Consider the following 20,844-nt stretch of genomic DNA (forward strand, 5'->3'; position numbering starts at 1 on the left):
TTTTTTTTTGTTTAACCTCTAGTTTACTGTCTCTTACGAAGAGCTTTATCTTTCAGATGAAGAATGAAGAATTTTCCCTTACCTGACTTTCATACGAAGTAATGCAGAAAGCTATGAATCTCCTTCAGCTAGCATGAGTAGGATAAAGACTTAGAGCATTCACTGTATGACTGGGCAGCTGAATAATTTACTGCTTTCATGGCTTTGGTCTCAAAGTTTCTCACCACATCTAAAAGGAATCCTTCAGGTTTTCTGTGGAAATAGTGCTTTCCAGTGTTTTGACAGACAGAAGATTAGATACATAGAAAAGTTTCAGGATGAACTCTGAGCGTGTTTTACTAGTCACTCACCTTGTAAAATGTTCCAAATGCCTGAGGACATCACACCTGTCTGTCACTTGAGTAAATGCATGACAGTTTTTTGGTACAGAGTAATTGTGGATGCATTAATTACCACTGAGTTATTAGAAAAATGGAAGCAAAGTGGTCACAGATACTTGATTCAGAATGCTTCATTTGTGACCTGCTGCTCTTATTTATTTCAAAGGGGAAAAGCCCATAGTCCTGTCAACAGCTATATCCAAATTTGCACTTCAATTTAAATTTGAAAAACAATTGTACATTTAATTTTCATCCTATCTTTAATAGTAATAGATTCTGTGCCAAAAACCCAACTCAAAAAATCATCTTGTCATCAGACTACTTGCCTGATAGAGCTAAGCGGACCAATTTGCAAAAGGTTAAGGAATCTTTTGAAATAATTTAATTTCTCTTTCATTTTTCACTTTATGCTGGATTTTGAGGTGCATTATTATATTGCAGACCCCACAGAATGAAAACAAATAAATTATAAGAGACAGAATTATACTTCCTAAATAATGCACACAGGTAATTTCTGTTTATTGTAAATCTGTCTTTACTGTGCCTTGGAGCAAAATTCAAAGACTAACCAATTTTGTAATTCAAACAACTAAATGTAAATAAAAGTACCCTTCTAGAGTCTGAGGGGTTGCTGCTTAATGATCAAAATTAGTAACTCTTAAAAAAAAAAACCAAAACAAATGAAAAATAAAAGAAAAGCCCCTCTCATTATGATCTTCCCAATTTTCAGCGTTCAGCAAAAGAGGTTTCCTGGGTGGGTCTGTAGGCACAGAACAGAAGTTTTCAGTGAGAATGAAATAATTTCTGAATACAAGATGGCTCCTACACAAGTTCTAAGATTTCTGGTTCATCTAGTCACTCTGACCTTGGAAGCTCAGGCCTCAATTCTAGATCATGTTGAATTGTGATCCTGATGTTTCCAAAATTAAATTTTCTTTGCCCAAAATTAAACTTTCTTTGCATTTCTGGTGTGAAGAGAATTTTGAAACATTTTTGGCTCTAAGGTGATTCAGACTAAATTAAACTGAAAAAGGCCTACCTGTCAACAAGAATAACATTTTTTTCAGCCCATTATTGCAATTTTATTATTCCCAAATGGAGAGCCTTCATAATAAATCTGTAATCTAAATGTCTCAAATGCAACCAAAAAACAGATCAGTTTTGTTAGAATTATTACAACAGCATTTGAGAGATTTTTCCTATCTGACATTTGTGGCTCCATCTCACATAATATTATACTAATGAAAAATAATTAAAAAGGTACTTAATAGTTAATTGACTATGTTTCAGGTCTGATTGCTTTTGAAATGAGTGAGAAACCTGGTCTAGTGGAAGGTGTCCCTGCCCATGGCAGGGGGGTAGGAGCTAGATGATCTTTTAAGGCCCCTTCCAACCCAAACCATTCTATGATTCTATGAAATATATAGCATATCTTCCTTTGTTTGGCTAGGTAGATGATTTTCTGTTGGTCTAGTCAGAAAGACACTTAGACTTTTGGTTCCGAGGTGGCTCAAGTAGAAGCCAAAAGAGATGGAAGAAATAATTAACAAACCTCAGAGGATGACAGGCTGGAGATTTTGTCAGTACTGGAAGAGGTAGGAATTTCCTGTATGAGTCTAAGGTTCAATCCTGATTGTTGCTTTGCTGATGTAGAAGAGAGAGCTGTGCTGGGTGAAAACTGCTGCTGTGTGTGGGCAACCACTTTTTTCCACCTGTTTTGGGGAATAATAATGCCAACAGCAGTAACTCAAGGGGCTGGTTGTATGAAAGTGTATAAACAAAACTGTCCAGCTCAGTGGAGGAAAACAGAGTGCTTCTCTTAGGGATTCCTTCTGCTCCTGCCTCTTTTCTTCCCTCAAAATTATTTTTGGAACTCGTATTTCAGTTTTACTTCTTATTTGGCAAATGTCAGTTTCAAGAAACTCTTGAAGGGAAAAAAGCCTGATTCCATGTTGAATTATGCTAATTCCAGTCCAGTACTTCTCCAATTGCACAGCTGTGATTGATTCTCAGACTGTGATTCATGTGTTGACACTAATGGCACATATTTTTTAGTAAGTAGCCAAAAATATTGCATTTGTTTAAACAACAAGAAATACAGTAAAAGTGCTGTAAATCAACTGAAAAGGATTTTGGTAAACTACACCCCATACCTCCAAAAAAAAAAAAGAAAAAAAGAATAAAAAAGCAAATTTGATACTTGAAGGAAACTTCCTGAAAAATGCAGATACTCTCACTTTAGGTTTCCTCCCTCTGAATTTCTTTCCTTATCTCTGGGCAGATAGACATTCTTTCTTGTCTATGCCATGACAGAATAAATTAATGAAATAGAAGTAAATCTAACCAAATATAATAGAAATATGTAAATAAGATGTAGGGAGGATAAAATACTGGGAAGATATGCACTAAGCATGAATAGACTACAATAAATGAAAAGGTTTGTACTCATTCCAAACCTTTCTTCAAAATGCAATCTAGGCTTAAACTGAAGTGATTTTGAGCTATGAGAAAGCTGGGTTAACATTTGCATCTTATTTTTCTTCTATGTTTTATATTCTGTGCAAATTTATGCATAAAATGAAGCCAAAATACTGTAATATTGGTGGCAGGGGGGAGGAGTTGTTGTTTTTTATGAGTGCATTAGTACATAAACCCTTATTTGTATGATTTAAGGATTGCTTTTATTCTTTACTCAGATGCTGACTGAATGTTTGGGTTCTTGTTTAAAAAGCTGTACACCAGTAATAAATCCTTGCCTCTAATGGTACCCTCTGAAACTAAACTCTTTCAGGAACTCTTCAGCAATTTACTGTAGACACAAAATTTTTGTTGCCGATCATCTAGTCCAAACCTGCTTCTTGAAGCAAGACCACTGTCAACACCATCTTAGCCAGCTGTGTCTTTGCCTAGCTTTCTTGAAAGTCACTAAGAGCAGAGAAGACACATCCTCTTTTGGTAGTTTTTTCAGGGTTGCACTCCACTCCTACAATCCAGCCCAAACCTTTCAAGCTGTAGCTTATAGCAGTTGCCTTTTGATTTAACACTTACTGCTCCTGATAAGACTTTGTTATAAGCTGTTTGTAATGCCTATTCAAGCAGTTTTGACTGTCCCCTCCCCTACATATTTTGCTTTCTTCTCATCAGACCAAACAGATCCAGTCACTCATACCTTCTTGCAGGCCACATGCTGCATGCCCCTGGTAATCTCCACAACACAAGGAGACATCTAACATAGTTCTTGAGCTGAGGGGCCTGAAACTGGGCCCTCATAGTCTGCATAGTCTCAGCAGGACCAAGCAGAGGTGGAGGAAATATAATTTCTCTTGTTCTTCCAGCCACATTCTTCCTAACATAATTTGCATGCAGTTTACCTTATCCACAAAGACAGAATGCTGTTGGTTTATATTTTATTTGGTTCCCATTTTCAAGGAGAGCTGCTGCTCGGCCCTAGGTACAGAATGTTGTGATTCTCTTTGTCGAACTTCATGAGGTTTCTGTTGGCCCACTCCTCCAAGATTCCTCTAGCACTGAGGTTGTGCTACATAGTCTATCAACCAAGCACCAATTTAGTATCATCCACAAATTGAAGATCAACCTTTTATCATTATCCAGATTATTGAGAAATATATTAAACAGCACCGGCTCCAGAGTCAGTCTGTGGAGTACTTACTACCTACCAAAAAATAGGTGTTGTCATTACAACTACACTTAGTGTCTGGTCATCCAGCCTGTTTTCCTCTCATGTCTGTCTGCTCAGCCTGTACTTCCATGGCTTAACATATGATTAGAATGCTTTAAACCAAAAGCCTTACTACAGTTTATTTATACTGCATCAATCATCTTCCCACTGATCATTTAACTATTTCATCATAGAGCAAATCAGATTGGTCAAGCACAATCTGGTTTACTAGATCCTCTGTGATTTTGTCAAAGTTGAGTTATCCTTCTACTATTTGTCAGGGACCTCTTTCAATCTCTATGATTTTTTTTTTATGTGATAGGTACTAGCCCAATGGATACGTTGACCAGCTGAAATGAAACCCATTTGGCTTCGAAGTCTGGAATTACTCTTCAGAATAATTACTGATTCTCTAATTCCCTAACCTGTCAATATGCTTCTGATGGTTTTGCCAGTGAAATCTGAAACACACACACACAAAAGAATAGCTATTGCATGTTTCAGTCTATTCTATATAGTCAGTCACCAGGCTTTCTCCCCCATTCATCAACTGAAATTACATTTGTTACTGTCAAACTTGTAAAATCCCTTCTTAATACCCCCTGTGGCCCTCCTTAGTTTCAGGCAAACATTCACAGTGTTTTGGTATTCCTCCTTTGATGCCTGCTTTTATTTATATTTCTTATATGTTATTCTGCCTTTTAGTTCAATAAGGGACTCTTTGTTTAGCCAAGTGGATCTCCTGTTGAAATAGCTTGTCTTCCTCTATGATGGGATGAGCTTGTTCCTGAGCTCTCTGAAGTTTTCCTTAAAATATTGCTACTTAGCTTGACACTTTTCTCCATCATGCCTCCAAGAATATTCTGCAAAAAAAAATCCCTATATAAACTGCAGTCTGTTCTTCTGAAACCCAGAGTTATAGTTCTGCTGTTTGCATTTCAAGTCTAAATCTAGATCCTGAGTTCAATCACATCTCATGGTTGCTACAGCCAAATTTCCTATCTGTGGCCACATTCACCAGCAATTTCTCATTGCTTGTGAGGAGTGGGTCAATAGAGCATTGCCCTTGGTTGGCCACTGTGCTGTTTGCATTGGGAAGTTATCATCAACACAGTTCAGAAACTCCTGAATTACTTGCACAATGCTATGTTGACCTTCCAGCCAATGATTGCAGTCTATCTATGCAAATATCCTCCGCAAGACTATAGACCAGTGATTGGGAGACTTCTATTTATATTATAGAATATAATAATAATAATAATAATTAATAATAAGTTATTTCTAGAAAGACATATCCACTTTATACTCTTGGTCAGACAGTTTGTAACAACACTCCCTTCTAACTGAAGATGTGAAAGTTCTCCCGGCAGCTTTCTCTCAATCCTACCTTCACTGTTTCCTAACCTACTTTTATGATTAAGAACACATCTAAACAAGCCTTGTTTAGAGGCTTTGTCACCAAGTTACAATTTGTTAAGATGACCTTCCCTCTCCCAGTCTGGTGGGTACCATTCGTTCTTTGCAATGCCTCATTATCAAATGAAATACCATGATCAAAGAAGCCAGAGAGACAACAAATACACTGCCAGGATTTGGTTTGATGGGTGCATCTGTTTCTACTCTCTGAAATCTGGAAACTTTATCAATGACCAGGAAGAGGAGATGAAATGCACTGCCTTCGAATCTGCAGATGACACCAAAATAGGGGCTGCAGTTGATGGGCTCAAGGGCAAAGATGCCACACAGATAGACCTAGACAGGCTGGGGGAATGGCCTGATAGGAATCTCATGTAATTCAGGCAGAAGAAATGAACCTTTACCTGTAAATAGACTTAACCCACTGCTACTGTTAAAGCTGGGACATAAATAGCTGGGGAACAGTTCTACATGAAAAGGACCTGGAGTGCTGGTGAACAGCAATCCGTGCATGCACCAGTACTGAGAATGGCAGCAATGAAGTCCAACAGTACCTGGGGCTATATTAGTGGTAGCGTAGGCAGTAAAGCAAGGGAATTGATTATTCTGCTTTTATTTTGTAGTCATTAGACCGTATCTGGAATACCACATTCAGCTTTGCACCCCTCCCTGCAGGAAAGCTATTAATAAACTCCAGTAAACCTAGTGGAGAGACACCAAGCTAGGAGCACATGCCCTGTGGCTGAAAGAAGTGGATTTGTTCAGCTTGAGCAACAGTTTAGGGAAGAGATGGCTTTTGAGCATGCCTAATCTAAAATCTACAGGAGGTAATCAAAGTTCTTTATTAAGATGCACAATGGAAGACTGAGAAACAGGAGACATAAATTGAAACAACGGAGGTTCTTACTGGATATAGGGAAGAAAAAAACACATGATGTTGAAAATAATTAAGCTGAAAGAGGCTGTGCAATCTCCATCCTTGGAGGTTTTCAAGACCAGACTTGCATAAAGCCTTGATTGAGCTAATTCTGCTTTGAATGGAGGTTGCACTAAAGGCAGCTTGGGTTACCTTCCAGCCTTGACGATGCTGTGATTCTGTAGACTTACTGAAGTTAATACATGTAGTACTTTTATGCAGTAATTGAAGACATTCATTCACATGCTTTAACTTTCCTGGACATATTCCAACAGCCAAGTGTTAAGGACCCTTTTGAGAATTCACTCTGAAGCTTTGCAGTAAACGAGCTTTTATTGTTTCATTTTCAGTTAGCTGAGAGTACACAAAGACAACAGTGCAATGGTGGGATAAGGATAATTTTCAAATCTATTGCTTAATTTGTCCTCCAGGAAAGTTATTGAGGCCTTCCTATCGACTGGGCATACAGCTATGAAGATGTAATAATTCTGTCAGCCCATGTTAGAAAGTTAGAAGGCAATTTAGGAAAACTAGAGATTGCCGTTTCAGATAGTTTTTGTTGGTTAACAAGGAAAACCAGTATCGTAGCCTAAATATATATATAAAAAAATTGGTTAGAAGCCACTATTTCAAAGATACTAAGCTCCTGCAGTTCCTATCGATTTTAATGGAGCAGGATCTGCTGTGTAACTTTGAAAATAAAACAGGAATTTCTTAATTGTTGCTTGCACACAGGAATACCAAAGCTAGGTATTTAACTTTAGCTAAGGTTCTTAGATCTACCTAAAGAAATACTCTTCTTTTTCTTATACAGTACCCTGGTATTTCACACACAGTGGAAAGCAAAGCAAATGAGGTTAGGAAGTATTTAGATTCTCTTAAATTTTATCATTTTTATTTCTCATCTACCATATGAGCTCAGTTGGTGGGAAATAGATGCACATGGAGACTCAGGTGTATGACCTATGTGTTGGAGGACTACAGATTTTTGTCCAGAAGTTGTGCTTGTCAACAAGAGGATCTTGATTGGAATATTGATCTGCTAAATTACAGTCCATTGAACCATTTTTGTAACAAGTTGGGTATAATTCTTACTTTCTGTCAAAATATCTTTTCCATCCTATGAGTCACCATTAGACATTTGAAAAGGTCTCATTTTACAAATAACTTATTATTTCTTTTTTAAATTGTGGTCTTAGCTATGCAAACTTTGCAATTTGTTCAGACTATATAGTAGTTTGAACTGTTGTGAATATTGGCTGACAGTGGTTTGATGGTTCTTAGGAAGCAAGTAAGTGTCTTAACCAGACATGAAAATGTAGGGTTTTCTTAATGTAGGCTACTTGCCATATTATTCATTGAAACTTTTCATTTCTGCGTAATTCTAAAATTCTAAATCCTTAAACTAAGCTTTAATGGGGCATTAAGTGAGGCACTTCAGGAGAGCTCAGCAGGCAGCTGCCTGGTAACCCGTAGGGATCTAAGGCAAGGAACAACCCATCCTCCTTATTAAATATACTTATGTACTATTTCCATTTCCAAGGCTGGATTATCTCTTTCTCACAGAAAACTCAGAGGACATATGCTGTTGTAACAACAATTGGAAATCTTGCTTGAGACCCTGCATTTTCAAATGCAACTGTATTTTAACCAACACCCTACTGGCTTTTTTAAGGGTGTATCTCTCATTTTGTTTTCTCGATATTGTTCCTCTTTGTTTAAGTATCTCTGAAAACAGGTGAAATACCTTCTGTCATATGCCAAAATCACTGGCTTATAGGCACTGCTCTGGGATAAGGGAGATAGAGATTTAATTTCAAGCACTGAAAGAGGCTGAATAAGGATTTGAACTTGAAAGAAGATTGGCGCACAAGTGCTCACAGACACCCTCTTTTCTTCTCTGACTCATTTTTAGTTTTGAAAAGTGCATTTAGTGATTGAGAAGTGCAAAGAATTTTCTCAGGGTGTAGTCAGAAAGGAAGATGACTGCTTTGCCACTGCTACAGAGTCTCAACAGTGTGGTATACCAGGACTTAGGCAGGTGTGTCTATGCTGGTAGTCAGTGTGAGACTAGGAGATGCTCAGTCTGCATTTGTGTTACAAATTATAGTGGAATAGCTATCTGATAATTTGAAATTTCTTTTGCATTTTCCTATAGCAATGATTTTCAAAATTTCATAAAAGGTATAGCTAAAAAATAATATATCTTTAAACAGCACTCTAAGTGATCAGATTGTCTTGCATGATAAAATTTCACTTAGGAAGTCCTAATAAAAGGAAAACTACATAGGTAGGTTTTGGTAAAAGGCAGCAATATAAATAGTCTAAAATGCTATGACCAGAAAATCTGCAGGCTAAACTTTCATAAAAAATAATCTGCATTAATTGTTGAACTTCAGGTTTTGTGTACCAGATGAAATTTAGTGAGCACGAATCCCTAGTATTCTGAGCAAAATGAGGAGGTTAATTGCCATTACTAGTGAACACTCTGAAATTTCATAAGGTTTAGCTTTGTTTAATGCTGTAATCTAAAAAGTTATCTGATTCGTGGAATGAAATGCTAGTTTTGATCAGACTCAGTCATACAGACAAGATTTTGGCCTCGTAAGTCCTTCCTGAGCTCATGAAAGTAGTACTTCATTGAAAAATATTTTTTTAATGGAGACATTCAGAAAAATTATTATTTTTTAAGGAGACATTAAGAAAAATAGGAGAAGCATTCTGGAACATTACAGCTTTCAAGGCCAGGTAGAAAAAAGTACAAAACATTAGGCAGAGAGAGATGCAAAGTATTTGGACTATTTCAGTTAAAGGAAAAAAAAAAATTAGAAGAGGAATCAAAGTAATGCTAACAGAACACATGCACACAAGAAATAAAAATGTAGTTCTGAACAAATCTTTTCCTCAATGTAAATATTTGGTTGAATCAATCTCATACCTTCCACCCCAGTAATGCCTTGGTGATGAGTTTATGAAATTGACATTTTGGGGGGTAATATATTGTTTACTTATTAATTTATGTGGGATACTGGGAACTCTGCTTTTGTAATCACAACTCAGGTTTTGTAATCACACGTACACCAAATAAGCATAGAGTATTAAGTCTAGTACTAGCTAGTGAACTGATGAAATCACATTGGAGAGGAATGATCCAGGGGAATGAAAAGTTCATGCTGCCACCAGGTTAAAGCTGTGAATATCTCCCCCTTGATGGTATTCACACAGGAATCAAGGGAAATGTGTAGAGGGCATGGTGGAAATCTTTGACATGCTGCTGGCTACTGCTGCTCGGTTTCGTATGATGAACCTTCAAGGGGAGGAATTTGTGTGCCTTAAGTCCATCATCCTGCTCAATTCTGGTAAGTGGTGCGCTTTGCTGTGCCTTGGGTAATTGCAGTTGCTTCCTGCATGTGGTTGAATGCTGCTTGTTGTCACTACTGACGTTTTCATTTTGAGACAGCAGCAATCGAAAGTGGGGCTGTCAACACAGAGGCAAAACCACCAGGTAGGGATAGAATCAGGAAAACATTTTGAGTGGGTATAGGCGGGATGCACTAACATAATGCAGTAAGTAGCTCATACACAGCGTACAGCTGATGTGAGGAGTGATCAGAGCAGTGTTTTGAACTAGGTGATGGCAGGTCTTAAAGATCTGGTTACAAGACACCGAGTAACTGGAGACACACGTAAAGGAATCCAAAGGTAATGCTTGTAAATCTATGCCTCCCTTTTGGCAGTGACAAAGAAGAAATCATGGCAAAAATGTGGCCACATTTATAGTGGTTTAGTGTGTATTAAAATACAGGCATCTAAACCTGATGTGATCACCTTCCACTTCCTTTATAATTTACAAGTATTTCTGGGCTGTAAGTCCCCTTCTGAAGTACACTTCAAAAATAGGTGGCTAAATAGCAAGTGTAGGTGTAGATATAAATATGTAAGGTTAGCTGACATTGATTCTGTACAAGATGAGTGAAAAAAAGAAAATTCAAGTTGAGACATGTGACAGAAAATATCTGTTACACACCAGAGGATCCTCTTCTGTTTGAAATGAGAAAAAACTCCAGATAATTTAAGTGCAGAAAGGAGACCCATGGTGTTCTTGTGGAAATGATAGAGGTCTAAATAATGTAGGCACCAAAGAAAAAATTTTAGACTCAATTTTCTGCTAAGATGTTACCTAATGCTTAAATATGCCAGTTTCCCAAAACTGAGCATTTATCCACTCGTTCTCCCCTTTTCCTGTAGGTTTGAACTTGTAGATAGCATCAACCTCTAGACAAAACAGATGTGGAGGGCTGTATGTCCCTTTTATCTTGTGGTTTAACAGATTACTTGCCCAAGTTGCATGAAATACAAATTCAAGTTAACTGTAAACACAGAGCAGACTTTGATTTATTGATCGCGCACCTCTTCCTTTATGGAAATTTGGATGTGGTCTACCAAAAAAAAAGAAAAAGGCAAAATTATGTGTTTAAACAATCAAATTCAAATAAAATGTATTTCATTTATGTTCTATGAGATATTAATGTGGTTCAGGTTTTCTTGTGATTGTCATCAATTACCAAAAAGTGACATCTGAGGCAGGCAGCTGGCGTATTAGGAATGAAGGGTTGCTGTTCTTATTTTGGATGCCAGGATGTGAAATTGTAATTACTGTTTGACATTTTATTTTCCTTTTATTGTCCTGATAATTAGAATATTCCTAGAGTTAATTGTTCTTCCTGTAAAGGGATGCTCCTCCAAATTTTTAGCTAATATGTTCAAATGTAATTATCCTCTTAAATAAATATAGAACATGTAATTAATTTATATAAACATTGAAGTAAAATTAGAAAAAATAGAGTTGAATTTTGAATAAACCTCATTAGATGTTCATGACTTAAAAGCGAAGACTTCAAGCCATGCTGTTGAGAGATGTACCACTGCTGTATTTAATATCGATCCAGAAAACTAAATCTGTTATTTAGAAAAAGCTTTTCCAGGCATCACCATATATCCTTTATAAACACATCTCACTTTGTTAATGGGATTTTTTGTTTCAAGATTCCCCTAAGGAAAAAAGATATCTATAGAAAAAAAAAAATCAAGTGATATCAGTTATAATCACAGTCATATTTCCTTCTGCACATAAGTGAGGCTAGGAGATACCAGATCTTGATTTCTCCAATGTTCTTATTCAGCAGGTTGGAATCAGTGGTACTCTATACAGTAGAAGGTCAGAGTTGATCTGATGAGCTGATAAATGATCTGATTTTGGGTGTGGCCTCTTTTTTATATTAAATGAAACTTCATGGATGCTCAGAAGTCTGGTATTTTTACAAGAGTCTTGATGGTGGCAGATCAGAGGGCATGGGGTGGGTTAAGATGTTACAGATTCATGCTGAAAGCAATTTATACCACTGTTATGCAAAACATCATATATTACTCTGGCTTGCACGCTGCACTTATTGCAGTACACTGTGTATATCTAAGTACACTGTAAACCTAATGTGTATGTATATATGGCCACAGAACATATGCCTGTATTGCTTGCAATTGCCTTTATTCATAAAGCTAATCAATTTTACATTTCAGTTTTTGCATTCCTGTAACCAACTAATTTTATAACTGCCTGAGGAGTTCACTACTAGATGGTGGGAATGTGGACATGAGTTTCTGACTGTCAGACCTTTAGAAGCCAAAATTAGGAGGCTGGATTGCACTACAGAGATAAGTAGCATAATTTGGGATATGTGTAATAGCTGTGTAAATGTTGTTTGGCATAGGTACTCTAAAATGTCTTCTGGAGATGCTTTTCTTCAGAGAATATAGCCAACCTCTGTACGTAAAGCGTTGGACACACATGAAATATTATATGTGTTGTGAAGCATACAGTGTACATGATGTATAAGGAGAGGCTGACGTTTGTTCATCCTGGAAAAGGGAAGGCTAACAGAGGGTTAACTCCAGTCCTCAGCTGACAAACAGGTTACGGAGAAGCCAGGGCTAAGCTCTTCTCAGAGGTGCAAGAGGAAGTGACAAGCTGCAGTGAAGACAAACCATAGCAAGGGAGAACCTGACTAGATGAACAGAACAAAAAATCTTCTCAGTGAGAGGTTAAGCACTGGAACAGGTTGACCAGATCTGGTAGGATCTCCATCCTCAGAGATACTCAAAGCTCAGCTGGACAAAGCTCTGGGCAGCTTGACCTAACCCTGAAGTTACTGCTATGTCATCAGGAGGTTGAATTAGACGACCTCCAAACCTCCCTTAAGCTGATTGTTTTCTATGATTGCTCATTTAAGTATAAACAGATCTACTAAAGAAACAGCAGATAAACACACGATAATTTTTTGGCCCTTATGCTATCTGTATTATATATGCATATGATTAAACCAGTTGATCTCAAAATGATTTAAACGAGTGATTAATTAAACAAATGGGACTAATTACGATGCATTTCATTTAAAAGAAGCAGTCTGTATTCGCATTCTGAAGCTTTGTGCTGATTTAATTCACTGAGTGTACACAAACATTTCTTTATTAAATCCTTGGACATCTGTTAGGCTCTTCAAATGAGGTAGTGCTGTTTATTGCTTTTGTTGGACATTTATTTTCTCTTTTTTTGTAACATCTTTCAAGGATGTTTAGTATTTTTACACTACTTTTTCATGTGGTCTTGGGCAAAAATGCAAGTGAATTTTTTTAGCTTCACTCAGTGCATGTGGAAAAGATGGAAGGCTTTGTTTATAAAGCAAAATATACTTTTACACTACTTCCAAATTTTTCCTGAGATATCAAGGCGACAGCATGTCTGTAACAAGGACAGCGTTGTCTAGCTAAATAACAAACCAGAAGGTGCCTCTCTAAAGCTGCAGTAATAAATCTTTTGACTAAAAAGCAACAATTGTATGTTTGAAAAACACATTCACCTCAATAATAGAGGGCTGTTTCTTACCCCTGGAAAATAAGTACTAGAAACATGAAAGAGCAAGATGGTGCTAGATGTTTTGAGTCTGTCTGAAAGGAGTGGTGCTATGTGGCAAAGCAACAGGCTTTCATTCTGAAGATGAAGATGTTGGTCACGTCTGCGTTAGCAGCTGATTTACCGAATTGGTTAGCTGGTTAATCCATAGAGCTGGAAAGATTTAGCTTATTTTATGCATCCTGTAGACCTCCTAATACATCATTCCATGTGACTTTTCTCCTGATTTTTCCATCTCCTGTTACATTGTGCCTTATATTTATTTCTTTATTTTGGGGGCTGGATGGTTACACAAGTGCATGGTACAGAGCTAAATTTGCTTATAGCTCAGCTTGGCTTGCTACAGATAGAGAGCAGTGGGACACTGTGGAAGAGGAAGAAGAGCCCAGGGTAACCCAGGGTTACCAGAAGAGCTTTGTGTGCCTGAACTATAAATGTAAAGATATTTTAAGTGGGGGTTTATTGTGACAGCAAAGATGTAAAGGGTGTTCCCCTCTACAGTAATACGCATAAAAACATCACTATGTATAATGACACATATAAAATTATATTGCTATATGCCAACATCTAGCACAGTAGCACTGCAGTCCCTGAGGGACCCTGTTCTATTCACAGCTTTGATTCAGGGGCACAGGCCAATAAACTTTCTTTCTTTGCAGGGTGGTGCTTTCTCTGTTCTCACTCCCATTGTATTTTACAATACTGACTGAAAGAGCTGGAAAACAACCTGGTTGTTTAGGCTTGCTTTCAGCTTCAGAGCTTGGGAAGACCTTTGAGACTGTTAAATTTCACTTTGCTAAGACAATTTTCTGTACTCTTGTTGCAGAACTCGGCTTGTGTGTGTATGTATGTGATGGATAGCTAGCATTTCTTTGGGGGAAATTTCTGGTCATTGGCCTGGGGCAGGAGCAACCACTAGGGGAGCTGAAAGGAAAACCAAACATCATTTTTCTTGGCAGTTATTGACTGGCAATTGCCCAAAGTCTCTACATTTTTGTGAGAGTGTTTTATTTTGATTTATAGTTTTTAATAGCTTCTGGACTATGCCAAGGTGAGAAACAATTCCTCCTAACAGATTCTATTTCTTTTTCTGTTTTCAAAGTTATGAAACAAGGGCACAATAGCATCCTCTGGCTGAAGTAAGCTGCTCTGGAGGCACTGCAGGATTCTGAGACTAATGTTACCTTCTAATGTTCTTTCTAATGCATTTTGTTAGTAATATATAAGAATCTTGCCTGTACAGGCACTTGCTAAGCTAGGCAGTCTGGTGTTATCAGTAGGAATATGTGAGGGTGCTTAAGAGTCAGTCAACTGAGAAAAGCCCCAGGAGCTGTTTCTCTTTGGTGAATTCTTTTCAGTAAAAGAAATAAACCCATAAAAATCTCCATGAGAAAAGAGGCCATTGTACTATCTGTCTACACCAAACCAGAAGCAACATTAATTACCAAAATTAAGAAATCTGACTGACGGTTTTCAGTTGGGCTGTGTTTGAGTTACCCTTTCATTGGTTTTTATTTTTTTTAAAGCAGTATCTCTCTCACTCTGTCTCCCTCTCACAGACACTCACACTGACATTCGCAATCACAAATTTATATTTCTTTTTTTTAGTACAGAAGACCCAAATTCATAAAGCCTACTTGCAAGTTACAGTAGTCCTAGGTGTCAAGTCCTCGAAGTACCAAGATGATATGAGGAAGGTTAGGTATGCTAAGAAGATGGTAGAAACCCCCTCAATTTCCCTGACTGCTCAGATGCATGGCAAAATACTCTTATCTTCAAAAATTCTTATACCATCAAATCCAATGGTATAGGCCCAGGCTACAAACAATACAAACAAACAAGTCTGTATATCTGTATGTGTCCACGCTAGTGTGTGTGTGTCTTTTTTTCTTAGTATCACTAACTGCATTGTGTATTGTGCTATGTATGATGCTTTAAAGAAAAACAAAATGAAATGTAATTCCAAGTTTTTTCAAGGACAAAATCCAAATTTCTTTTTGGCTCTGTAAGCTGTTGCAGAAGGGTTAAATCACACGATTTGTCAAGTGCACTATAGATACAGGGCACTGAACACACTGTGATCAAGCCAGTTTAATTGTGTTACTGTTCGTACAATTTAAGCTTTTGTTGCCTTGGGACTGGATAATTGGTAATATGACCTGTTTAGAGTAATTGGCTCAATCGAGAAGATTAAAAAACCTGGTGCTGAATGCAACAGCTGCCTTTTGGTAGCACAGTGCTGTTGTGACCTGATTCTCACTGGCTGTGTGTTGGTTTCCTGAACAAATTCAAGATAGAAACATGCAAATTAGTTGAGAATTTACCATTACAAAGCTGAAGTGTTTCATGCACCCAAGAATTAGTACTGGTAAAAGCTCTTACACCTCAGTTAGAGTGTTTTACAGGATATGCGGAGAGGCTGTTGGAGTGTGAGTCTGAGGGTGGTTTTGATCTCTGGAAAAATTTCCTTGTGGTTCAGATCTTCAGGCTGCTCACTTTCAGCAGTAAGCAAAGGTGGCTAAAGCTGCATAGGCTGCTTTGGGCATGTCTTTTAAAGGAGAGCTGGGTTTGCAGGTGAAGGAGCACACCTTTCAAGGCTGTTCCTTGGCTGGGAAGGTTTTATTGTGGTGAGTGTGAATAAGCAAAGCCTGATTTTGTTTACGTGTTTTGTGGTAACAGTTCTAGACTGACTATCAGATCACCAAAAATCAAACATTACAGAGTGGGGAAAATAGTAAAAACTGCCAAAGGCCTGGGCTGCTCGGTACGTACCTCAGACCTCTCAAGGGGCAACAGCCCTTTCCTCAAGGTTTCGGAGCTGAGTGGCTTAGAGGAATACAGCCTTTGGGTAGGTGTAGCTGCAGGCTGCAGTGTTGCCTCCACCTGGCCCAGACCTTGGATGGACCCAGACAGGGAAGAGGTATCATCTTCCTCCTGCTTTGCCTGCAGTGGTCTGGGGTTATTCAAACCAATGACCTGGCTGGCAAGCAGGGGGGCTCACACACCATCAGCTCCCATGGTTTAACACAGCTGAAGAAGCCATCACAAGGTGAACCTTGGGCAAATCTGACTCCATCAAAGTAATTTTTGTCTGTGCTTTGTTTTCTTTCTCCTTTCTACTACAGGTGTGTACACTTTTCTTTCCAGCACCTTGAAATCTCTGGAAGAGAAAGACTACATTCACCGTGTCCTGGACAAAATTACAGACACTCTGATACATTTAATGGCTAAGTCGGGTCTTTCTCTGCAGCAACAACACAGACGACTAGCTCAGCTCCTCCTCATCCTCTCTCACATCAGACACATGAGGTGAGAGCAAGCATGTGGTTAGCCTTCTTACACTGGTCCCATGCAAGGGAGGTTCACAAATGCACACAGACATGCTTTTCCTTCACAGGTGGGAGTGCAAACTGTGTGTAAAGCTGTTACAAAATATGATATATACACGTATGTCCACTTTCATAAAGATGTATGACTATGTGTGCAAACAGTACATTGGATTATAGTGTGAGGAGTAAATGTTTTCCCCATTTGTTTCTTCTAGTTTTCCTCTACTTTGCTTGTTGTTTTGATAGTGCTGTAAGCAGTGTCTACTTTTAATGTTATGTGCATCTTCTATCCTATTTCAAAAGTACTAAGTAGTATAATAATGCAGCAGTAGCCTAGTTCTGCAAACTTTAGTCTCCTATAAGATTTAATAAAACGATCACTTTCATGTAGCCACTTTTCACAAGTGGCTTGATTGCAGTTCACTTCAGAAAACAGATTAGGGTCATTATGTGTATTTTATAGGTGAGAATAAATGCAGATCTGATGAATCCCAGTCTAGAGGAGGGTGCCCTTTGCTAATTAGAGGTGTGGTGTCAGGCACTCTTATTAGTTGTAGCAGTGATTCTCCCAGACATAATTACCTTTCAAGGTAGCTGCTCAGAGGCTGGAACGTTAACAACATGGTATGCAAAAAAGCAGTATAGATTTTATTTTTATGAACAGAAAAAAAAAGTTACACAAATTTTAATTTTCATCATTTCAATTAATAAAAGAGTAAGCACCACACCAGAGCTGCTAAAGATGAAACATGCAGATTTTACCTCCTGGGCTGGTGTACAGGTATTCAGGAAAAAGTCAATCAGTGTGTGCATGTGGCTTTCTTACTTAAAAAGAATTTGTACAATTAAGGAAATTCCAGATACACAGTGAAGTGAATAATTTCCATAGTTTTGTATATGGATACTATTACAAGTGAGAATTTGCTAACAAATTGGCTGAGATTATTTTATGGGAAAAAGATCTGATAATTAAGATTTTATTAGGGGGATGAAAAGATTCATCCTATTTTCTTGGTCACAGTGCCTAAATTAGGAGTCCATGTGCTCTAGGCTACATTTTAGGCAAAGGAGAGAGAAAGATCCACCTTCAGAAGGCAACTTGCTCATGAGCAGTCTGAAATATCCTTTGAAGGTGCTGTCTTCTGCTAACTGTAGCAGGAGAGCACAGTGACTGAACTGGTAAGTTAGTTCTGTACAAGGTGGAATTCATATGAACCTCATAAATATTATCAGCTGATAGGTTTTTTTCCTATAGCGTACTTGGAAAGTAAACTTTGTTTTGTTAAAACCCACAGCAACAAAGGAATGGAGCACCTGTATAACATGAAATGTAAAAATGTAGTTCCACTCTACGATCTCTTGCTGGAGATGCTGGACGCTCATCGACTGCATGCCCCAGCAGCCAGGAGTGCTGCACCGATGGAAGAGGAGAACCGGAGCCAGCTGACAACTGCTTCAGCTTCATCTCATTCCGTGCAGCCTTTTTATGTAGGCAAAGAAGAGGAAAAAGTGGGTGAAGAGTACAATATAAGCAAAAGTCAGCAAATATGATTGTGTGAGATACCCAGCAGTGTGCTACCTAGCTCTTGCTTCGTCTGTAGTGCCACCTGTGTAAACACTCCAGTGACAACAGTCGTCTGCATTTTCCATTTGAGTGTTTGTCAAGCACTTGCCTAAATTGATTGCTTATCCTAAATGGAAGACATTTCATTGCTATGGACAGCCAGCAAGGATTGTTAAGCTAACTTGATTTAAAATTTGCATCAGTTTTATTTAATTTTGCATGGAAGTTGGTAAGTCCTAATCTAAACTGAACATTCATTTGACTATAAATTAGCAGGCCATACCATCCATGCATATTGGTATCTTCATGAGAGGTAGCCTTTGTTAGTATCCAACCCTACTTCTGAGCTTGCTTAATCCTTTACTTGCTTGAAGCTTTGAACCAGTTTAGTAGTGATTTTGGTTGACTTTTTTTGGGAGGGGCGGTGGAGGGTGTAAATGAAAAGTTGATTGTCATCTTAGGGTGCCGTAGTGCATCTACACTGCTAGTGACTGCTTTGGTAGCTTAGGTAGATTCCTGCATCTCTTCTTTGTAGAGTAGAAAGGAACCCCTGTTTGAGAATAAAGCTGTTTTACATTGCTGGCTTACATCAGTAGACAAAGCCCTCTCAAGATTACACTGACCAAACTTTTAGGTTCCCTTACCATATCCTCTAGCCAAATTGCACTGCATGCATCCTATCTTGTCTGATCCTGCAAAGCTAAACTGCCCTGTTGCTTGGCAGTGTGTCAGTCAAGGTGAAAACAACAGTGATAACATAGGTAATTGTGCTTAAATCAGACAAGATGATTACAGAAATCATCAGGTTTTAAAAAACCAAATTGTCTTCACGCACATATGTGATCCAGCACTATTTTATGAAACCTCCCCCTGTCCTTTGCTTTACTGTTCTACAAACCAAGGGGTGAGCACACCAGTGCAAAACTGGCACAGGCAGGTGGGATGGTCCCATCCAGAAAAGTATGGCCTAGCCATGTACAGGAGGACTGGCATCACAGCCAGAGCAGCAGGCTCTGCATTGCCTTAGCTTGTTTTGGTTCTTGTTGGGGTATGCTCAGAAATTACTGCTAGGAGCTAGCTCACCTGTGACACCAGAACTGGGCAATCAGCTTCAGACATGGTGAAGACTCTAGGACCGCATGTCTAGGAAGGTAGACCTAGCTTTCTCCATGCAAGTGTGTAAGTTTTTCATAAGGATTAGTCAGATTCTTCAGACCAACTGTAAATATACAAAAGGTCCACTGACATCAAGACTTCTAGTAAGACATGAAAGGAGAGAGACTGAAGAAATCTATACTATGTAGTAAAAAGTAGGAGTCGGCACTGCTGTTTGACTGTCTCTATGATCAAATTAATCATGTCAGGGAATGCTGCTGGGTACTGGAATTATTACATATACCAGGGATATTTTGGTAGTCTAATAATAAAGAGCTTTGCCTGTGCTATCTGCACTTCTGGTTTACAGGTGCAGTTTGTGAGTTAACATGGACCAGGGACTATCCCAATAGCTGGCTGGAAGTAACCACCCTGCCAATAAGGATGTTTCATAGCACATGCATAGGTTGCTCCGCAGCAGCTGGCCACAGTGCTAGAGGAGGGTTCAGGGAGGCTTCTTCTACTGCTATAGTTTAAACGTTTATATTAGATTATGTTGATTGGAATATCCCGTAGTAACTAGATACAGGAAACAGTGAACTAATGCCATGCAGGAGTGCCTATGTCTAATCATGCTCCCTGTTACAGAAGCAGAGTCTGTGCATAGTGAGATTGAGTTACATAGCAGTTGTAGTAAGGCACAGGACAAGTTTGTGCTCCAAGTCAAGGACTCTATTCTTTACTGAGTGTACATAATGATGTCTATAACAACAGTTTCATGTACATATCTGAGGATACATGCAGTTTAAAAGTCTAAAACTAGATGTTACCTATGTTTAAGAAGATTCCTTGAAAACTCCGCAAGCCTCAACATGTGAAGCAGTCACTGTAAGTTAATGGGCCTTTTACTGGTGCTTGTTATAGTGTCATTTTTTTCTGAATCTGCTGAAGGATTTGTCTTTTTTGTGTATTCAGTAACAGTGTGTGTCTGTGCGTGTGTGTGCTCAAATTTGGTACCAACGGCTTTTGGAGGGCTCCTAAATACCATGAAAGAAAATGCACATTTTCTTTTGTTTAGTAGCTGTTTTTCAAACGCGTTAGCAAGATTGTGAATGCCCTGAAACGAGTGCAGGCTAAGATCAATGGAGCACAGGAATCCGTGTAGTTACATTTATGTGCTTACACCATCATAATTCACACTCACTAACAACAGCACTAGAGCTGCTTTTCAAATAATGTGCAACTTGGTGGTCTCTATGACAGAACGCACACATCGAGCTCACAAGCTTAAGCTGAAGGGCAAACTGGTTTAAATGAATGCCTCCCTTCCCAGAACAGTTCATTACATTGATTCAAGTGTAAACTGGACCTAGGGTAAAAAAAGTAGTTAATGGAGAGCAACTTAACACAGAGGGTCAGATTCTGATTGTACTGACATAGGAGAAGTACCACCACACTACATTTTTTTCCTGGTGAAGCTGGATAAGCATGATTTGAA

The 20,844-nt window shown here is 38.5% G+C and overlaps 1 protein-coding gene across 4 annotated transcripts in view; it reads left to right on the top strand.

Annotated features, from left to right (window-relative positions):
* The window catches only part of ESR1 (estrogen receptor 1), a 156,587-nt gene extending 136,300 nt beyond the window's left edge, over positions 1-20,287 (top strand). For all 4 annotated transcript variants that reach the window (XM_057405859.1, XM_057405866.1, XM_057405884.1 and 1 more), the window contains 3 exons: positions 9,617-9,750; positions 16,484-16,667; positions 17,983-20,287. In XM_057405859.1, coding sequence (XP_057261842.1) covers positions 9,617-9,750; positions 16,484-16,667; positions 17,983-18,238 — 574 coding nt within the window. In that variant the 3' untranslated portion in view covers positions 18,239-20,287. The remainder of the gene's footprint in view (positions 1-9,616; positions 9,751-16,483; positions 16,668-17,982) is intronic.
* The last annotated feature ends 557 nt before the right edge of the window (positions 20,288-20,844 follow it).

Source organism: Pezoporus wallicus, unplaced genomic scaffold (assembly GCF_028554395.1).
Source record: "Pezoporus wallicus isolate ANWC-B61680 ecotype Strahan unplaced genomic scaffold, APGP_CSIRO_Pwel_v1 contig_3817, whole genome shotgun sequence".
Lineage (NCBI taxonomy): Eukaryota > Metazoa > Chordata > Aves > Psittaciformes > Psittacidae > Pezoporus > Pezoporus wallicus.